We start from the raw sequence: 16,105 nt of genomic DNA, 5'->3' as shown, positions 1-16,105 counted from the left end.
TGCCTCTTAAACCCTCTCTCCTTCAGTAAAGCTGTCGATTAAGCAGTAAATGTAGATTCTAGGTTACACATGGTCAGTGAATACATGCAGGAAGGTTAATATTGTTCCTGTGTGTTTTGATATTTTAATAAAATGGCAGAATTTGAAATAATTTCATGTGTTTAACTTAATTATTTAAACTTATTTGTTTGTCAAATAATTGGTAGTCTATTCTAAATGTTCAAATGTTATCTTGTTATATTGGTTAAAGCTTTTATTCAATTTCAACTTGTCTGCATTTCTAGGTATTTTGGTACTTGCACTCACAACTTAATATGTTATCATCTTTTGCAGATTGATCATTTTTTTCAAGCTTCATGTGGCAGCCTCCTAATGTTAAGCGTTACCAAGCTCCTTGTGGCAGCCTAGTGATTGTAAGTAATAGGTTATGTGTTTAATGGTGGTACAAGTTGATCTCTATCATTGTCATCCTTTTGATGTGATATATGCTAATTCTCTTTATTCTCTATTTCAGGATTATGAATGTGGCAGTATAAAGAATACATTTTGGAACTAGCTAGCAAGTATTTGTTGTTGCAGCCAGGGGCGGATTAAGAAATTTTGGCCCCCTGGGCCTGACATGGTCTTGGCCCCTCAACCCCCCGCGCGTGTGGGCGCACACACACGCACGCACTATGCAAGAAATACTGTATACTGTGAACAGACATGCACACTGTACTGTACAGAAGAGTGCACATACTGCACACACACTATTAGGTATACCACACAGACACTGACAAGCACAGGTTTCACACAGACACAGGGGGAGGGGATAAATGGCCTAAAAATAAACATTTTTGAAAATGATTACGCCCACTTCAGTGATGGTGCATTGGGTCATTTGAGAGATATTATGTATTGGAAGTTGGTAGCTATCATGAAATAAACCCCCCAACCCACCCAAAAAACTAAATCGGACATGATTTTTGCCCCCTTTTCCTCCCTTCTATCATTAAAAATAAAATAATATCTTAGGAAAACACATTGGCATAACGGCAGCTGTGCAGCAAATTGAGGCTCAAAGTCTGTATCTATTTGTGGTTAAGCTTGAGGAGAAGGAGAAAGGTAAAATGATAACATGCATCGGAGAGCACCACAAAGAAAGGTGTAGGCCAGTTCATGGTACAAGGGCTGCATGCAGGTCAAGATAGCCCATTTCCAAGAATGCTATAGTGGCTGGACAGGCACTGGACATGTCCTGAACTCAGTGTCAGACGTGGCTGCCGAATACTTGGATGAAGTGAAGCAGCTGACAGATCTCATGCTGCCCCATCTGAAGACTGTCCTGGCCAGGCAGAGGATGGATGAGGAGACCTTCCCAATGGACCCTGTCAGTGAACAGGCTAGTAACATTGATGGCACCCCTGTGCACAACATTGGGATGGAGAGACAATGTGGCAAGGTGGACTACAAACTGAAGAAGTTGGGCACACTGAACGCAGTCAATAGGTCAATAATTTTACAGAAGAGCCAGGAGCTTCAGAGGTTTCAAGGCAGCAGCACAAGCAAAAAGGGAGGTTGAACTCAACTGGAGTAAATTCATGAAGGCAAAATTCGAGAGTAGGGCAGATGAGAAACAAGAGATGGCTCAAAGAAAGGAGAGTAAGAGACTAGACATGCTGGACACACTGAAATCTTTTGATGGCCCCTTCACGATAGTGGGGAAGTTGAAAAGTTCCTTGTGGATGAAAGTCTGCACAAGAATGCAAAGCTGCAGAGAATGAAGCTTGAGGTTCAGTTTGCCAGAGAAAGCACCAAGCTTCTGCCTAAAGTCAATCCTATCTTCACAATCCAGGTGACACTTCCCAGAAATGGCAAAAGTGCAATTCTCCAAGTCATAATGGATACTTAGAATTTTATGGTGGTGGTAAGTATTCATGAAAACAGGTAGCCTAACATTAGTGAATGGGTGAATTCTGGAAATAACCTAAAAATCTTACACAGTGCACCTTTAAGCAAGGGGTTTCTTTCGTGTTTTCAATTTTGCAAAATCATCCACCACATCATTGAAGTCCAACTCTCTTGTCAGCTCACTCTCAATTGCCATTAGAGATAACGCATTTAATCTTTTCTGAGTCATTCTTGTGCGCAGCTCATTTTTTACTCTTGACAAAAGAGAGAATGAGCGTTCTCCCTCACAGTTACTGACCGGTAGAGTGAGAAAAATCTGTAGCGCAATGTATGTATTAGGAAACGTAGGCTGTAGTCCAAAATGTATTATTGTTTTGAGCAGTCCTGAAGGGGTCCTCTCCTCATCAGTGTTGTTGAGCTGTATAAAAGATTTGAACTGTATAAGCTCCTGTCCAAGACTTTCATTGAGGTCAGATGGGTATGATTCAGTGAGAATCTTGGCCTTGTGAAGGACTGAAGCATTGGACTCTGTATCCAAAGAGAAAAGGACACTGAACAAATTGTTCAGATGTTTGTAGGCCTCCAGACGGTGATTAAGGCTTGAACTCAGTTGATCAATAGAGGCAATAAATGTCTCTATTTGAAACAGTTGCCTTCCCTCAAGCACAACATCTGGGGATGCTGATTCATCAGCAAACTTTTTACGTTTCCTCGTCCGTTCAGCCCTGTAAGATGGGGTGCCACCCAACATGTTTAAGGCTTTCTGCTCAAAATGATCAAATAGATCTCTTTGGGAGAGAACAAAGGTGCGCAGAGATTCCAGCAATCTAACTGCTGTACCAAGGTCCATGTCTGCTTTTTGAAGTTGCAGACTTGTGGCCTGAAATCTGGACAGAACAGTGTCCCAAAAGCCTGCCATGAAGGCCATCTCAAGTGAATCCAGCTTCCGCACTAGACTGTCAGCTTCAGTTCGTGTGTCTCGTTTCTCTGTGTCATCAGTGGAAATAACCTGTAGTGCTGCTTTTATTTTACTGTAGTTCTGCCACAGTGCTTTGGTAGATTCTGCACGGCAACTCCAACGCGTGTTGGATAAAGCTTTAAGTGTGAGATCTATGTTGGAATTGCCAAATACCCTGTCCCATCGGTGTGTGGATGCAGTTGTGAAGTTGTAAATAGACTGAATCAAGTCAAAATACTTAGAGACTTCATTTCCACATCTGTCAATGCTGTTGACTCCCACCAAATTCAAAGAGTGAGCTGCACATGGAATATAGTGTATTAATGGGTTGCTTTTCTTTAAGTGAGCCTGCAACCCATTATACCTCCCTGACATGTTGCTGGCATTATCATAAGCCTGCCCCCTGCAATTTGACAGCTCTAACCCTAGATTTTCCAACACAGACATGACACAGTTAGCCAAACTTTCACCTGTATGGCTAGTAATGGGCTCAAAACCCACAAAGCGTTCAACAACACTGCCCTCTTTGCTAACAAAACGGAATATGAATGTCAATTGGTCCACATGAGATAAATCTGGGGTTGAATCCACAATGATAGAGTAGTATTTGCTTGCTTGCAGTTCATCTGTTATAGCCTGTTTGGTTTTTGCACCCATCAATTCAATGAATTCCTCACAAATGGTGGAGGACAGATATGAGGTATTACCTCGACCCATCTGCCCAAACTTTCTGATGTGATCCTTTAGAAAGGGATCAAATTCAGCCAGGACCTCCAGAATACCAAGGTAGTTCCCATTGAGAGGAGACCCTAACGATTCATTTTTACCCCTAAATGCAAGGCCCCTTTCTGCAAGGAATTTAATGACTGCAACAACTCTTTGTAACACCTGCCTCCAATAGCTGCTCTCTGCCTGAAACTGTTTGAACAGGTCTGCATCAACTGTGGCACCTTTGGCGCGGTTCAAGACTGCTTGCATGCAGGTTATGTGCTCAGCACTTCGCTCATGTTCACCAAATCTTTCTGAGTGTTTCCAATCACAATAGCCTGTCACAAAAGAATGCGTTTTTGGGGAAAACAGTTTGCATGCAAAGCAGTAAACATTACCAGTAGAGGGAGAGTACATCAGCCACTCTCTTTGTACTCGTTGTCCATTGGGCAAGTGTGAAGTAAAATGTTCATTGTTTAGGCATCGGGTTTTGCCTCCTAGCCCACTGTTCCTCACAGAAGCTGGATAATGGCTGTGACGGTTGTGAAATGATTTTGCACCTCTTTGAATAAGAACTTCCTTCATTGACTCAGTGAGGGTCTCAGCCCATTTAGCGGGATCACTAGGTAGAGTTGTCACTGTAGATGGTGTTGAAGAAAGATTCAGCTCATTTTCTATGCTGTCCAGAGGTGCAGTGACCTCACATTCATCCGAGCAACTGGCTACTGCTGAATTGGTTGAATCATAAGCATCAGAAGCATTTGGTTCAGTGTCTACACTTGTAGTGGTCTCAGGATCTTGGGAGCTACATGCTAGCTCAGGTGCATTGCTAACCTTAGCTGAATTTGCAGTAGCATTTATAGAATTGCTTTCAGCAGATGTCTTTGTACTGAAGAAGCTGGAGATATTTGGAACACTCTCAAGTAAAACTGATTCCTTTTTTTTCTTTTCTTGCTGAATTTTTTTTCTAGCTCCTCCACTTAAACGTTTATGATCCATATTTCCCTTCTTTCTTTGCACATTGGCTCTTTGCCTATCACAACAGATAAACCAACTATGTGTGTGTGTGTGTGTGTGTGTGTGTGTGTGTGTGTGTGTGTGTGACTTTGTTTGTGTGTTTATGATCGGTGCTGCTTCCTTCAAGTGTGTGAGGTGATTTAGAAAACTAGCAACCCAGCATCAACACTCCAAAGCAGAGAATAACAGCTTACTAGCATAGACAATTGAGAGCAGAGAATCAACTGATTCGTCTGATAGACAGCAGGAGAGCAGAGTGGTCAGTGATGATCGAATCAAGAAAATGTCTAAATGGCAAGGGAACAGACTGATTTGTACTGAGGAGAAAGAGAGAGAGAGCCAATTACAGTGAAATATATTCCAAAAGAGCCAAGTGACTAGCTGAAGGCAGGGACAAATGCCTTGGAGTGACCAACAAGAGTGCAAAGTACCAAATGGCAAAATGTGGAAAGACCAACAGGCAGATCTGCTTTTACCTCTTATCTTCACAACCAAAAAGTTGCTAAATGATGTTTTCAGTCGCTAGCCAGGTATGGCCAAAAGACGCGAAATCTAGCGGCAAAGTCGGTCAATCACACTGACAGTGAAACAAATATTTTGAAAAGATAATAATTGTACACCTTTGTGCACTTTAGTCTTCTATCTAAATATTTTCACAAAGGACACCAAGGCAGCTTGCTAGCTATGATGGGAGCAACAATGTCTGATAGACAGCAGGAGAGCAGAGTGGTCAGTGATGATCCAATCAAGAAAATGTCTAAATGGCAAGGGAACAGACTGATTTGTACTGAGGAGAAAGAGAGAGCCAAGTACAGTTAAATATATTCCAGAGCCAAGTGACTAACTGAAGGCAAAGACAACAGCCAGATACCTTAGCAGAGACCAACAAGAATTCAAAGTACCTAATAGCAAGATGGCGAGACCAACACAATAAATTGTATTAGGATTTAATTTATTAACGTTAATCTTAACAGCCAAAAAGTTGCTGAATAATGTTTGTAGTCGCTAGCCAGGTATGCCCAAAACAAGAGTCGCTAAACCTAGCAGCAAAGTTGCTTAATTGCAACACACTCTAGGATTCAGGGGAATTAAGGATAATAAAGATATTAATTGTACAACTTTTTGTACTTTTTTTCTAGTTTTTTGAGTCGCCAGCCATGTATGGCCAAAAGTCGCTAATTGAATGCCAACATTGCTTAATCGCCAACACACTGGGACTCACTGAAGGACTGACTGAATAAAAAAGATAATTAAGATAATTGTGTACTTTTCTCTTCTGATATTTTCTCTAAGGACCCCAAGCTATCTGCAAGCAGCAATAATGTCTGACAGACAGGAGAGCAGAGTGGTCAGTGATGAATGGCAAGGGAACAGGCTGATTTGTACTGAGGAGAAAGAGAGAGAGAGAGAGCCAATTACAGTGAAATATATTCCAAAAGAGCCAAGTGACTAGCTGAAGGCAGGGACAAATGCCTTGGAGTGACCAAGAAGAGTGCAAAGTACCAAATGGCAAAATGTGGGAAGACCAACAGGAAGATCTGCTTTTACCACTTATCTTCACAACCAAAAAGTCGCTAAATGATGTTTTTAGTCGCTAGCCAGGTATGGCCAAAAGACGCGAAATCTAGCGGCAAAGTCGGTCAATCACACAGTGAAACAAATAATTTTAAAAAGATAGTAATCGTACAATGTCTTGTACTTTTGTCTTCTTTCTTAATATTTCTCAAAGGACACCAAAATGTCGCTATCTGCAGGCAGCTTGCTAGCTATGATGGCAGCAACAATGTACCTTAGAGTGACTGACCAACAAGAGCTCAAAGTACCTAATGGCAAAATGTGGAGAGACAGACACAATAAATTGCATTAAGATGAAGAGAACTGTTGCTATTATTAATCTTAACATCAACCAGAAAGTCGCTAAATGTCACCAGCCAGGTATGGCCAAAAGTCGCTTAATTGGCCACACACAGTAACAGAGAAACTAACAAAAAAAAGATCATAAAGATAATAGTTGTACAACTGTGTGTACTTTTGTCTTCTTTCTAAATATTTTCCCAAAGGACACCAAAATGTTGCTATCTGCAGGCGGGAGCGTGCCTATGTTCCCCGGGTCCTATGTTCCCCGGGTCCTATGTTCCCCGGTTGTTCCTGGGTCTTTGTATGCGACCGGGGAACTTAGGACCCTTTTTCTAAAAAAGGGTCCTATGTTCCCTGCATTGTATCTGGCGAAATTGCGAAATTGTGCCCTGACCAAAACCATCCCTAAACCTAACCTGTCACAGGGCGTTGTGGAGCACTTTTTTTTGGCGAAATTGTGCCCTGACCAAAACTATCCCTAAACCTAACCTGTCACAGGGCGTTGTGGAGCACTTTTTTGGCGAAATTGTGCCCTGACCAAAACCATCCCTAAACCTAACCTGTCACAGGGCGTGCGGCAGCAGATAGAGCAACTCAAACGCGAACTTCCTTCCTTCGACAACTTAAACGCGTCTCTGTCATGCGTGTCTGCGTGCGTCTTACTTAGTCGCGCATTGGAAGCAGCGGGGAACATAGAACCCTTTTCTGGAAAAAGTGTTGTACGTTCCCCGCAGCGGGGAACATAGAACCCTTTTTTTTAAAAAGGGTCCTTAGTTCCCCGGTAGAGGGGAACATAGGACCCGGGTAACATAGGGACGGGGAACATAGGGATGACCCGCTGCAGGCAGCTTGCTAGCTATGATGGCAGCAACGATGTCTGCCAGACAGGAGAGAGTGGTCAGTGACGATCGAATCGAGAAAATGACAAAATGGGTCAAAGACCAAAAAGTTATTAACTGACAGCAGTGACAAATGTCAGACTGTAAACTTTCTCGAAAGAAAAGGACAAAATGGGAAGATGCTGATAATAACAGCAAAATGGAAAATATAAGAATTTCCAAGTAATGCTCAACTCAAGTGTGTGTGTGTGTGTGTGTGTGTGCGCGCGTTAAACTTCTTGTTGAATGATTTCAAATTATCTCTGAGTCTGAACTGAGGGAAAGGAAACCAAATTTTGAGCAGTCTCTCACGAGTTCAAAATACCAAATGAGGAGATTCTAAAAGAACAGACCGGTTTATGAAAGACTTGATGGGGGAGGGGCACAGCTAAGAATACTTGAGTGAGATTCTGTGATCCAAATTCGAGATAGAGCTTTTTGATAATGATAATTTGTCAGAGTAAGGTTGTGTAATCAAAATTTGAGAATGAGCTTTGTCAATCAATCAAGAATATTTGCATTAAGTTCTGTGATCAAAATTCAGAAACAACCTTTAATAATTGATAAAGAATATGTGAGTGAGGTTGTGTGATCCATCCAATTTGAGAATTAGCTTTGATAATAATGATTGAGAGCCTCTGGCCCTCTGTGGATCATGGCCGCGGGGCCAATTTTGCCTGGCCCCTTGGGGCCTCTGTGGGTCGTGGCCGCGGGGCCAAGTTGGCCTGGCCCCTTGGGGCCTCTGACCCTCTATGGATCGGGGCCAAGTTGGCCTGACCCCTCGGGGCCTCTGGCCCTCTATGGATCATGGCCGCGGGGCCAAGTTGGCCTGACCCCTTAGGACCTCAGGCCCTCTGTGGGTCGCGGCCGCGGGGCCAAGTTGACCTGGCCCCTTGGGGCCTCTTACCCTCTATGGATCGTGGCCGCGGGGCCAAGTTGACCTGGCCCCTTGGGGCCTCTGGCCTTCTGTGGCTCGCGGCCGCGGGGCCAAGTTGGCCTGGCCCTTTGGGGCCTCTGGCCTTCTGTGGGTCGTGGCCGCGGGGCCAAGTTGGCCTGGCCCCTTGGGGCCTCTGACCGTCTATGGATCGTGGCCGCGGGGCCAAGTTGACCTGGCCCCCTGGGGCCTCTGACCCTCTATGGATCGTGGCCGCGGGGCCAAGTTGGCCTGGCCCCTTGGGGCCTCTGACCGTCTATGGATCATGGCCGCGGGGCCATGTTGGCCTGGCCCCTTGGGGCCTCTGGCCCTCTGTGGGTCGCGGCCGCGGGGCCAAGTTGACCTGGCCCCTTGGGGCCTCTTACCCTCTATGGATCATGGCCGCGGGGCCAAGTTGGCCTGGCCCCTTGGGGCTTAAGATTATTATTTTTGCAAAAGTAGTTTTGTTTGGGTCGCGGCCGCGGGGCCAAGTTGGCCTGGCCCCTTGGGGCCTCTGGCCCCCTGGGCCTGGGCCCGGTAGGCCCGGTCATTAATCCACCTATGGTTGCAGCATTTTAGGCAGACTCATAGGCATTTAAGGGGCAGTTATCACTATCCATGCCCATATACAGATTGCCCATGCAGTTTTAGTACATTGAGTAAGCTACTAAGTCATACATACAAAGTTAATGGTAAACGGCAAACTCCCAAAACAGCAGAAGTAGCTACATTCAAGTGTCATGTGTGCACATGCAAAGACCTTACAACAGAAACAGATTTTCAACACATAAATCAACAACTGAGGCGTAATGAAACGGTTCCATGTATGTTTTTAGGTTGCTCATTTAAAACAAATTTATACAGTACATTTAACACACACAAATATAGGAAACAAAACCAACATTCATTGATAGATTTTAAAGCTAATGTCAGACAAATCTGAAGCTGGGCCAATAGAGTCTGTAGATACAGATCATGAATTTGAAACACTTAGTTGTGATGATGCAACATAATTGAACCTGCAAATATCTATTGAACAGGAAATTGCTTGTATTTTATTGAAGTTATTGATGAGGTCCTTTCTGAATTTCACTACATATTAAGTACAGCTTCTTGGCCTGTCAAAAAAGTTTTAGTTTGGGATGTATTTCAGCATCATAAACTACAAGTTCAAGAGTCACTAACTGATGAGCTGTCCACTGTCCTATGCCAATCAATTAGGCGTAGCTATCGCAAAGGATGGCCCCCTTGTTACTGCATATAAACGTAAACAGTACTATACATCTCACTTTTCTGTTTTAGAGCCAGTTGAGTACATACTAGATGACCAGTGGAATAAGGCCAAGGCAAAGCTGCAGCCAACTTCAAGAAAGCGAAAAAGGCTGAAGTTTACTACATACCACTGCACCCAAAAGGCCAAACCACAGAAAGCTTGGAAAGTAAGAGAATGGCTTTGTTATCAGAAATAAAAAAAGCGTGACAATAAGTGCTGACAAAAGCAAAAATGGAAAAAACCTTCTCCCACAGACAACGAGAGGTCGTTGAACAGAGGCCCATGATAGAGGGATTCAAAAACCGGTGGCCTGCCCTGTTCCAGCAGAGTGAAGTAAGTTAACTTGTATTTTTATGTATTGATATTTAACCGTAAGAAAATGGCAAATTTTTCTAAATACATTTTATTGAATATTTTTTAGATTAATGAGGAGTTCTTGTGGATCACTACAAAGCCACTGCAGTCAAAGTTTGTGTCACAACTGGACCACGTTTCACTCAAGCTGATGTACATCTTCAAAAGCAAAGGAGGAGTGAAGGGGCAACGAATCCAAGAAGTTCTGGCAAACATAGATTTGGTAAGTAGAAATGGTAGAACTGTTTTATTAATTTATATATATATATATATATATATATATATATATATATATATATATATATATATATATATATATATATATATATATATATATATATATATATATATATATATATATATATATATACACACACACACACACACATATACACTTATTTATTTTATGGTTGTGTGCCCTGCTCAGAAATGTGTTAAAGATGCTATACTCTAGTCTTCAGAAGCTGTATTGGTTTATCTAGTTTTCTTTACACACTCTCGTCAACTTGCCCCCCTCCCTGTGCCACTCTTGCACCAATATTTTGCTAAATTCTGTTTTGATTTTTCACCCTGCTTTAGTGTGACGACATTGACATCAGGAGGGAGTGCATCCTGAGAAGCCTTGTTATCTACCTCAATGAAGATCCAGACACTTTCTTCAAGGAATATCTGGTAAGTTAATAGTTTGTGTTACACAGCAGCATGAAATAGTGTTACCCATTCTTATTTACATATATTGTGGTCCTTTGAGCTCAACACACTACAACTTTTTGAATGACTGGCATTTTGTAAACAATGGGGCTCTTTGAATTTAAATTTTTGTTTGAAATCAATGGTAGGTGCAAGAAAAGACAGAGTCAGAGTCTCCTAAGCTGGTAGTGGCAAACGGGCAGAGGCCCTGTGGAGTAAAACGGCTATTTCTGTCCCACAGGTCCATCTCTATAGGGATGTGGTTGCCTAAAGGATCATGTTGCAGCAATTGCATTATGTTCATGGCTGCTTGCTGAAGTTATTTACGGGCCAATTTCAAACATTATATTATTATTATATATATATTTATATATATATATATATGGTTAACTTTCCAATCACGTTTAACTCATGATACATAAATGATTAATTTGACAGGCAAAGAGGACTTAAAAAAAAAAAGCTAATTAATTTTCTGCTAGTGGTGTTCAGCATTTTACCTAACACAAGTGTTCTGTTTTTGTGTTGTTGTTCAGGCCTCCGCCACTGAGGATGCAGAAAAGGACATTGCCCTCACAGTCATGAGATATACATAATCCGTGGAGATGGCGATGGAGTTGTTATCGAAGGCATCAAAGTCCTGAGCAACGTGGACAGCGTCATCATGGGAATCATAATGATGTTTGGGCTCATTTATGCCCTTGATCTAAGCTTTCCAGACAACTTCAAGTACACATTTGAGTTTTTCCAGAAGATCCTAATGAACCTGGATGGGCACAAGCTGAACACAAAGATACAGCAGCTGAAAATCAAGTTGCTTGCATGAGAGGTGAACACTTGTTGACAAAGTTCATCATCGGATCTTTATTTTTGGTTGTATTGTTTTTGCCTTCATTTTCACCCCATTTAAAGACAATCTATGACCTACAACATTTTGAACTTGAGAATTGGACTCAGAATTGACTAAGCTACAGGGAAGAAGAGGCTGTTTACTGAACTGCTGGAAGTACACGATTAACATTTGAAATGCAGTCATGGGGAGTGGAGAGCGATTACTTTAGGGTTTAGACTGGATGAACTTTACCTCCCCATTTTATCTCTGAGTGTGACTACCCTCCACACTTCTCGCAACCATTTCTCTCCTCCGTTTCATCACTCAACTCAGGATAAATGGATAAGTTCGATTCAAGATTTTGGATTTTATTCAGTTTTTATTTATTTTTTTAATAGCTAGTACTGTCTCATGTTTTGTTTTTACTTGCTTACATTCAAAGGATATTTGCTACTAGCATCCCATTAGTATCAGATTCCTGGTCTGTGAATGTTAAGTTTTTCTTATTTATTTTTGTTTGTTGCCAATTTGATGCATGGGAATTTTGTATTTGCCTTGTTTTCTTTTCTTTACTGAAAGCAGCTGAGATAGGCTCCAGCACCCCCCGCAACCCCAAAAGGCACAAGCGGTAGAAAATGGATGGATGGAACTCTAAGTACATTAAGGCTAATGGTTCCATTAGCACACTTGTGCAGGACTCAAATGTGTTTTTGCAGTTTCCTTTGTGGCGCTGAGTGTTAATTTTACACCACTTTAAACTATTTTGGAGAACCATTTCTCATAAAGTTTGCCTCGAGTTATTTAAGAAAAGGTAAAACTGTTTCTTGGTGTTTTATAACTAAAACTGAGTTCTCTGTGCTTTGTATCAAGTCAATTTGACATCTTTGTTTATATAAAACTAAGTTCTTGGTATGTGTTGGTAGCAAATCTGACATCTTTATGTAAAATTGACTTCTTAATGTTTTGTTTTCACTCAAACGCAACATTTTGGTTTGTGTTTGCAAGTAACTTTGACATCTTGTAGTGTTATATTCAAGATTGTTGAATTAAGAATTATTCTACATTAAAAATACCAACCAGGTTTTGTCTGATGTGTTTTTATGGGATCTAGGGTGATTTTTAGCTTGCTTAATTTCCAATTAATTTTGAGTTGGGCACATATAAATACATTTCACTTAGTAACCAAAATAATTTCATTTTAGATGTATTTGTTAAAAATTATTCTGACAAATGTAAATACATTTCGCTTAGTTATTGCAATACTTTCAGTTTGGATTTATTTGCTAAAAATAAATTGGATTAACACATTTTTATTGTATTGTGAGAATGTACTAATTTTGAGTTGGGGCAACATATATTTGTTGGATGGAAATCCTGCCCTCATTTTAATTGAGTTCATCCAATGAGTCATTTTTTTGAGTGTAGTGTGTATGTGTACTGATGCTAAATACTACATATACTTCATTACACATGTACTATATATTCGTTGTAGTGTGTACTGATGTTAAATACTATATATACTTCATTACACATGTACTATATCTTCAGTGTGTACTGATGTTAAATACTATATATACTTCATTACACATGTACTATATATTCATAGTCGTGTGTACTGATGTTAAATACTATATATACTTCATTACACATGTACTATATATTCATTGTAGTGTGTACTGATGTTAAATACTATATATGTCACAACGAGGGTGCAGTTTGCTGAGGTTCGTTCTCTCAACGCAACAAGACGGCTCCGGACGACAGTGTGAAGGTAGGCTTTGGTTTATTAACATAAGTAATCCAAACTACCAACAGTACAGGCAACACAACAAAAAGAAAGGCAGGCGTGCCTAAAACACGAGAGGCTATAATCACTTAAACAGACGCTATGACATGGAACTACAAAACTTACTTGGGACAGGTGTGACGCAAAAACAATGACTCCACCCCGAGTGACCGGAAAAGGCAGAACTAAATAGAGTCTCTGATGAGTAACAGGTGCGCGTGCAGGGCAGGTGAAAATAATAAGTAACCATGGTGATGAAACAAACTCATAAGTGCACAGGCAATAACAAAAGGAGTCCAAAACTACCAGAAAACACAAAACAAACATGATCCGGACCCAGGATCATGACAATATATACTTCATTACATATGTACTATATATTCATTGTAGTGTGTACTAATGTTAAAGACAATATATACTTCATTACACATGTACTATATCTTCATAGTAGTGTGTACTGATGTTAAATACTATATATACTTCATTACACATGTACTATATATTCATTGTAGTGTGTACTGATGTTTAATAGTATATATACTTCATTACACATGTACTATATATTCATAGTAGTGTGTACTGATGTTAAATACTACATATACTTCATTACACATGTACTATATATTCATTGTAGTGTATACTGATGTTAAATACTATATATACTTAATTACACATGTACTATATCTTCATAGTATTGTGTACTGATGTTAAATACTATATATACTTCATTACACATGTACTATATATTCATAGTAATGTGTTCTGATGTTAAATACTACATATACTTTATTACACATGTACTATATATTCATTGTAGTGTGTATGTGTACTGATGCTAAATACTACACATACTTCATTACACATGTACTATATATTCATTGTAGTATGTACTGATGTTAAATACTATATATACTTCATTACACATGTACTATATATTCATAGTAGTGTGTGCTGATGTTAAATACTACAAATACTTCATTACACATGTACTATCTATTCATTGTAGTGTATACTGATGTTAAATACTATATATACTTAATTACACATGTACTATATCTTCATAGTATTGTGTACTGATGTTAAATACTATATATACTTCATTACACATGTACTATATATTCATAGTAATGTGTTCTGATGTTAAATACTACATATACTTCATTACACATGTACTATATATTCATTGTAGTGTGTACCGTATTTTCCGCACCGTAAGCCGCCCCGTGTTGTAAGCTGCACCTTCAATGAATGGCATATTTCAAAACTTTGTTTACCCATTAGCCGCCTCGTGTTATTAGCCGCACCTACGCTACGCTAAACAGTAGTGTGTACTGATGTTAAATACTATATATGCTTCATTACACATGTACTATATTTTATATTAGTGTTTACTGATGTTAAATACTATATATATACTTCATTACACATGTACTATATATTCATTGTAGTGTGTACTGATGTTAAATACTATATATGCTTCATTACACATGTACTATATATTCATTGTGGACCTTTTTAGACCCGGGACTGGAGGAATTGGGCTTCCGAAGGACATTTTTTAGACCCGGGACTGGAGGAGTTGGACTTAAGAATGACCTTTTTAGACCCGGGACTGGAGGAGTTGGACTTAAGAAGGACTTTTTTAGACCCGGGACTGGAGGGGTTGGACTTCCGAAGGACCTTTTTAGTCCCGGGACTGGAGGAGTTTGACTTTCGAAGGACCTTTTTAGAACCGGGACTGTAGGAGTGGGACTTAAGAAGGACATTTTTAGACCCGGGACTGAAGGAATTGGGCTTCCGAAGGACATTTTTTAGACCCGGGACTGGAGGAGTTGGACTTAAGAAGGACCTTTTTAGACCCGGGACTGGAGGAGTTGGACTTAAGAAGGACCTTTCCAGACCCGGAACTGGAGGACTTGGACTTAAGAAGGACCCTTTTAGACCCGGAACTGGAGGAGTTGGACTTAAGAAGGACCTTTTTAGACCCGGGCCTGGAGATTTGAATTTAAGAAGGACCTTTTTAGACCCGGAACTGGAGGAGTTGGACTTAAGAAGGACCTTTTTAGACCTGGGACTGGAGGAGTTGGACTTCCGAAGGACCTTTTTAGACCCAAGACTGGAAGAGTTGGACTTAAGAAGGACCTTTTAAGACCCGGGAATGGAGGAGTTGGACTTCCAAAGGACCTTTTTAGACCCGAGGAGCTCGCCCGCATGGACAGCGTTTGGTCATAAGCGGGACTTTAAGGGTGGATCAAGTTGACAGTGAGGGGTGCAAACCTTTAAAGATTGTTTGTAGACGTAGACCTGGTCTCCCTGGGGGGTCTTTTTGGTCTTGGTGAAGACCATGAGATGCTGGAAGAGGAAGACGTGGCGCAGGAGTTTCTTCTTGCGGAAGAAAATGCTGAAGTGGTCCTGGCGAAGGAGCTCACCTTGCTCCATCAGGTCCACCTGCGGGGAACATGACCAGACTTCATGTGAACCTGGACAGTCCAAAGTGCCACCTCAACCAATTTCAACCACAAACATTCCAAACAAACATGAAATAAAAGTGCAAGAAGATGAAAAGTAACAAGACAAAGTTGCTAACTGGTATTGTTTACAAATATTAATCAATCAAATATATTGACATATTCAAATTTGATAAATTATTGACATATTTAAGTGTTGTTATGAATCATTGCCATATTTAAATGTTGTTATGAATTATTGACATATTTAAATTGAATAAATTATTGACATATTTAAATGCTGTTATGAATTATTGACATATTTAAATGTTGTTATGTTTTATTGACATATTTAAATGTTGTTATGAAGTATTGACATATTTAAATGTTGTTATGTATTATTGACATATTTAAATGTTGTTATGTATTATTGACATATTTAAATATTGTTATGAATTATTGACATATTTAAATGTTGTTATGAATTATTGACATATTTAAA

General features: G+C 40.3%; 1 protein-coding gene across 1 annotated transcript in view; it reads right to left on the bottom strand.

Moving 5' to 3' along the window:
- Positions 1-16,105, bottom strand: part of LOC133648460 (uncharacterized) — a 62,447-nt gene that overhangs the window by 12,949 nt on the left and 33,393 nt on the right. The window contains exon 19 of the mRNA XM_062044610.1: positions 15,434-15,604. Within this exon, the coding sequence (XP_061900594.1) occupies positions 15,434-15,604 (171 nt within the window). The remainder of the gene's footprint in view (positions 1-15,433; positions 15,605-16,105) is intronic.

Source organism: Entelurus aequoreus, linkage group LG01 (genome assembly GCF_033978785.1).
Source record: "Entelurus aequoreus isolate RoL-2023_Sb linkage group LG01, RoL_Eaeq_v1.1, whole genome shotgun sequence".
Classification (NCBI taxonomy): Eukaryota; Metazoa; Chordata; class Actinopteri; order Syngnathiformes; family Syngnathidae; genus Entelurus; species Entelurus aequoreus.
The sequence above is the reverse complement of the archived record's forward strand: the minus strand, read 5'-3'. Positions and strand labels throughout refer to the sequence as shown.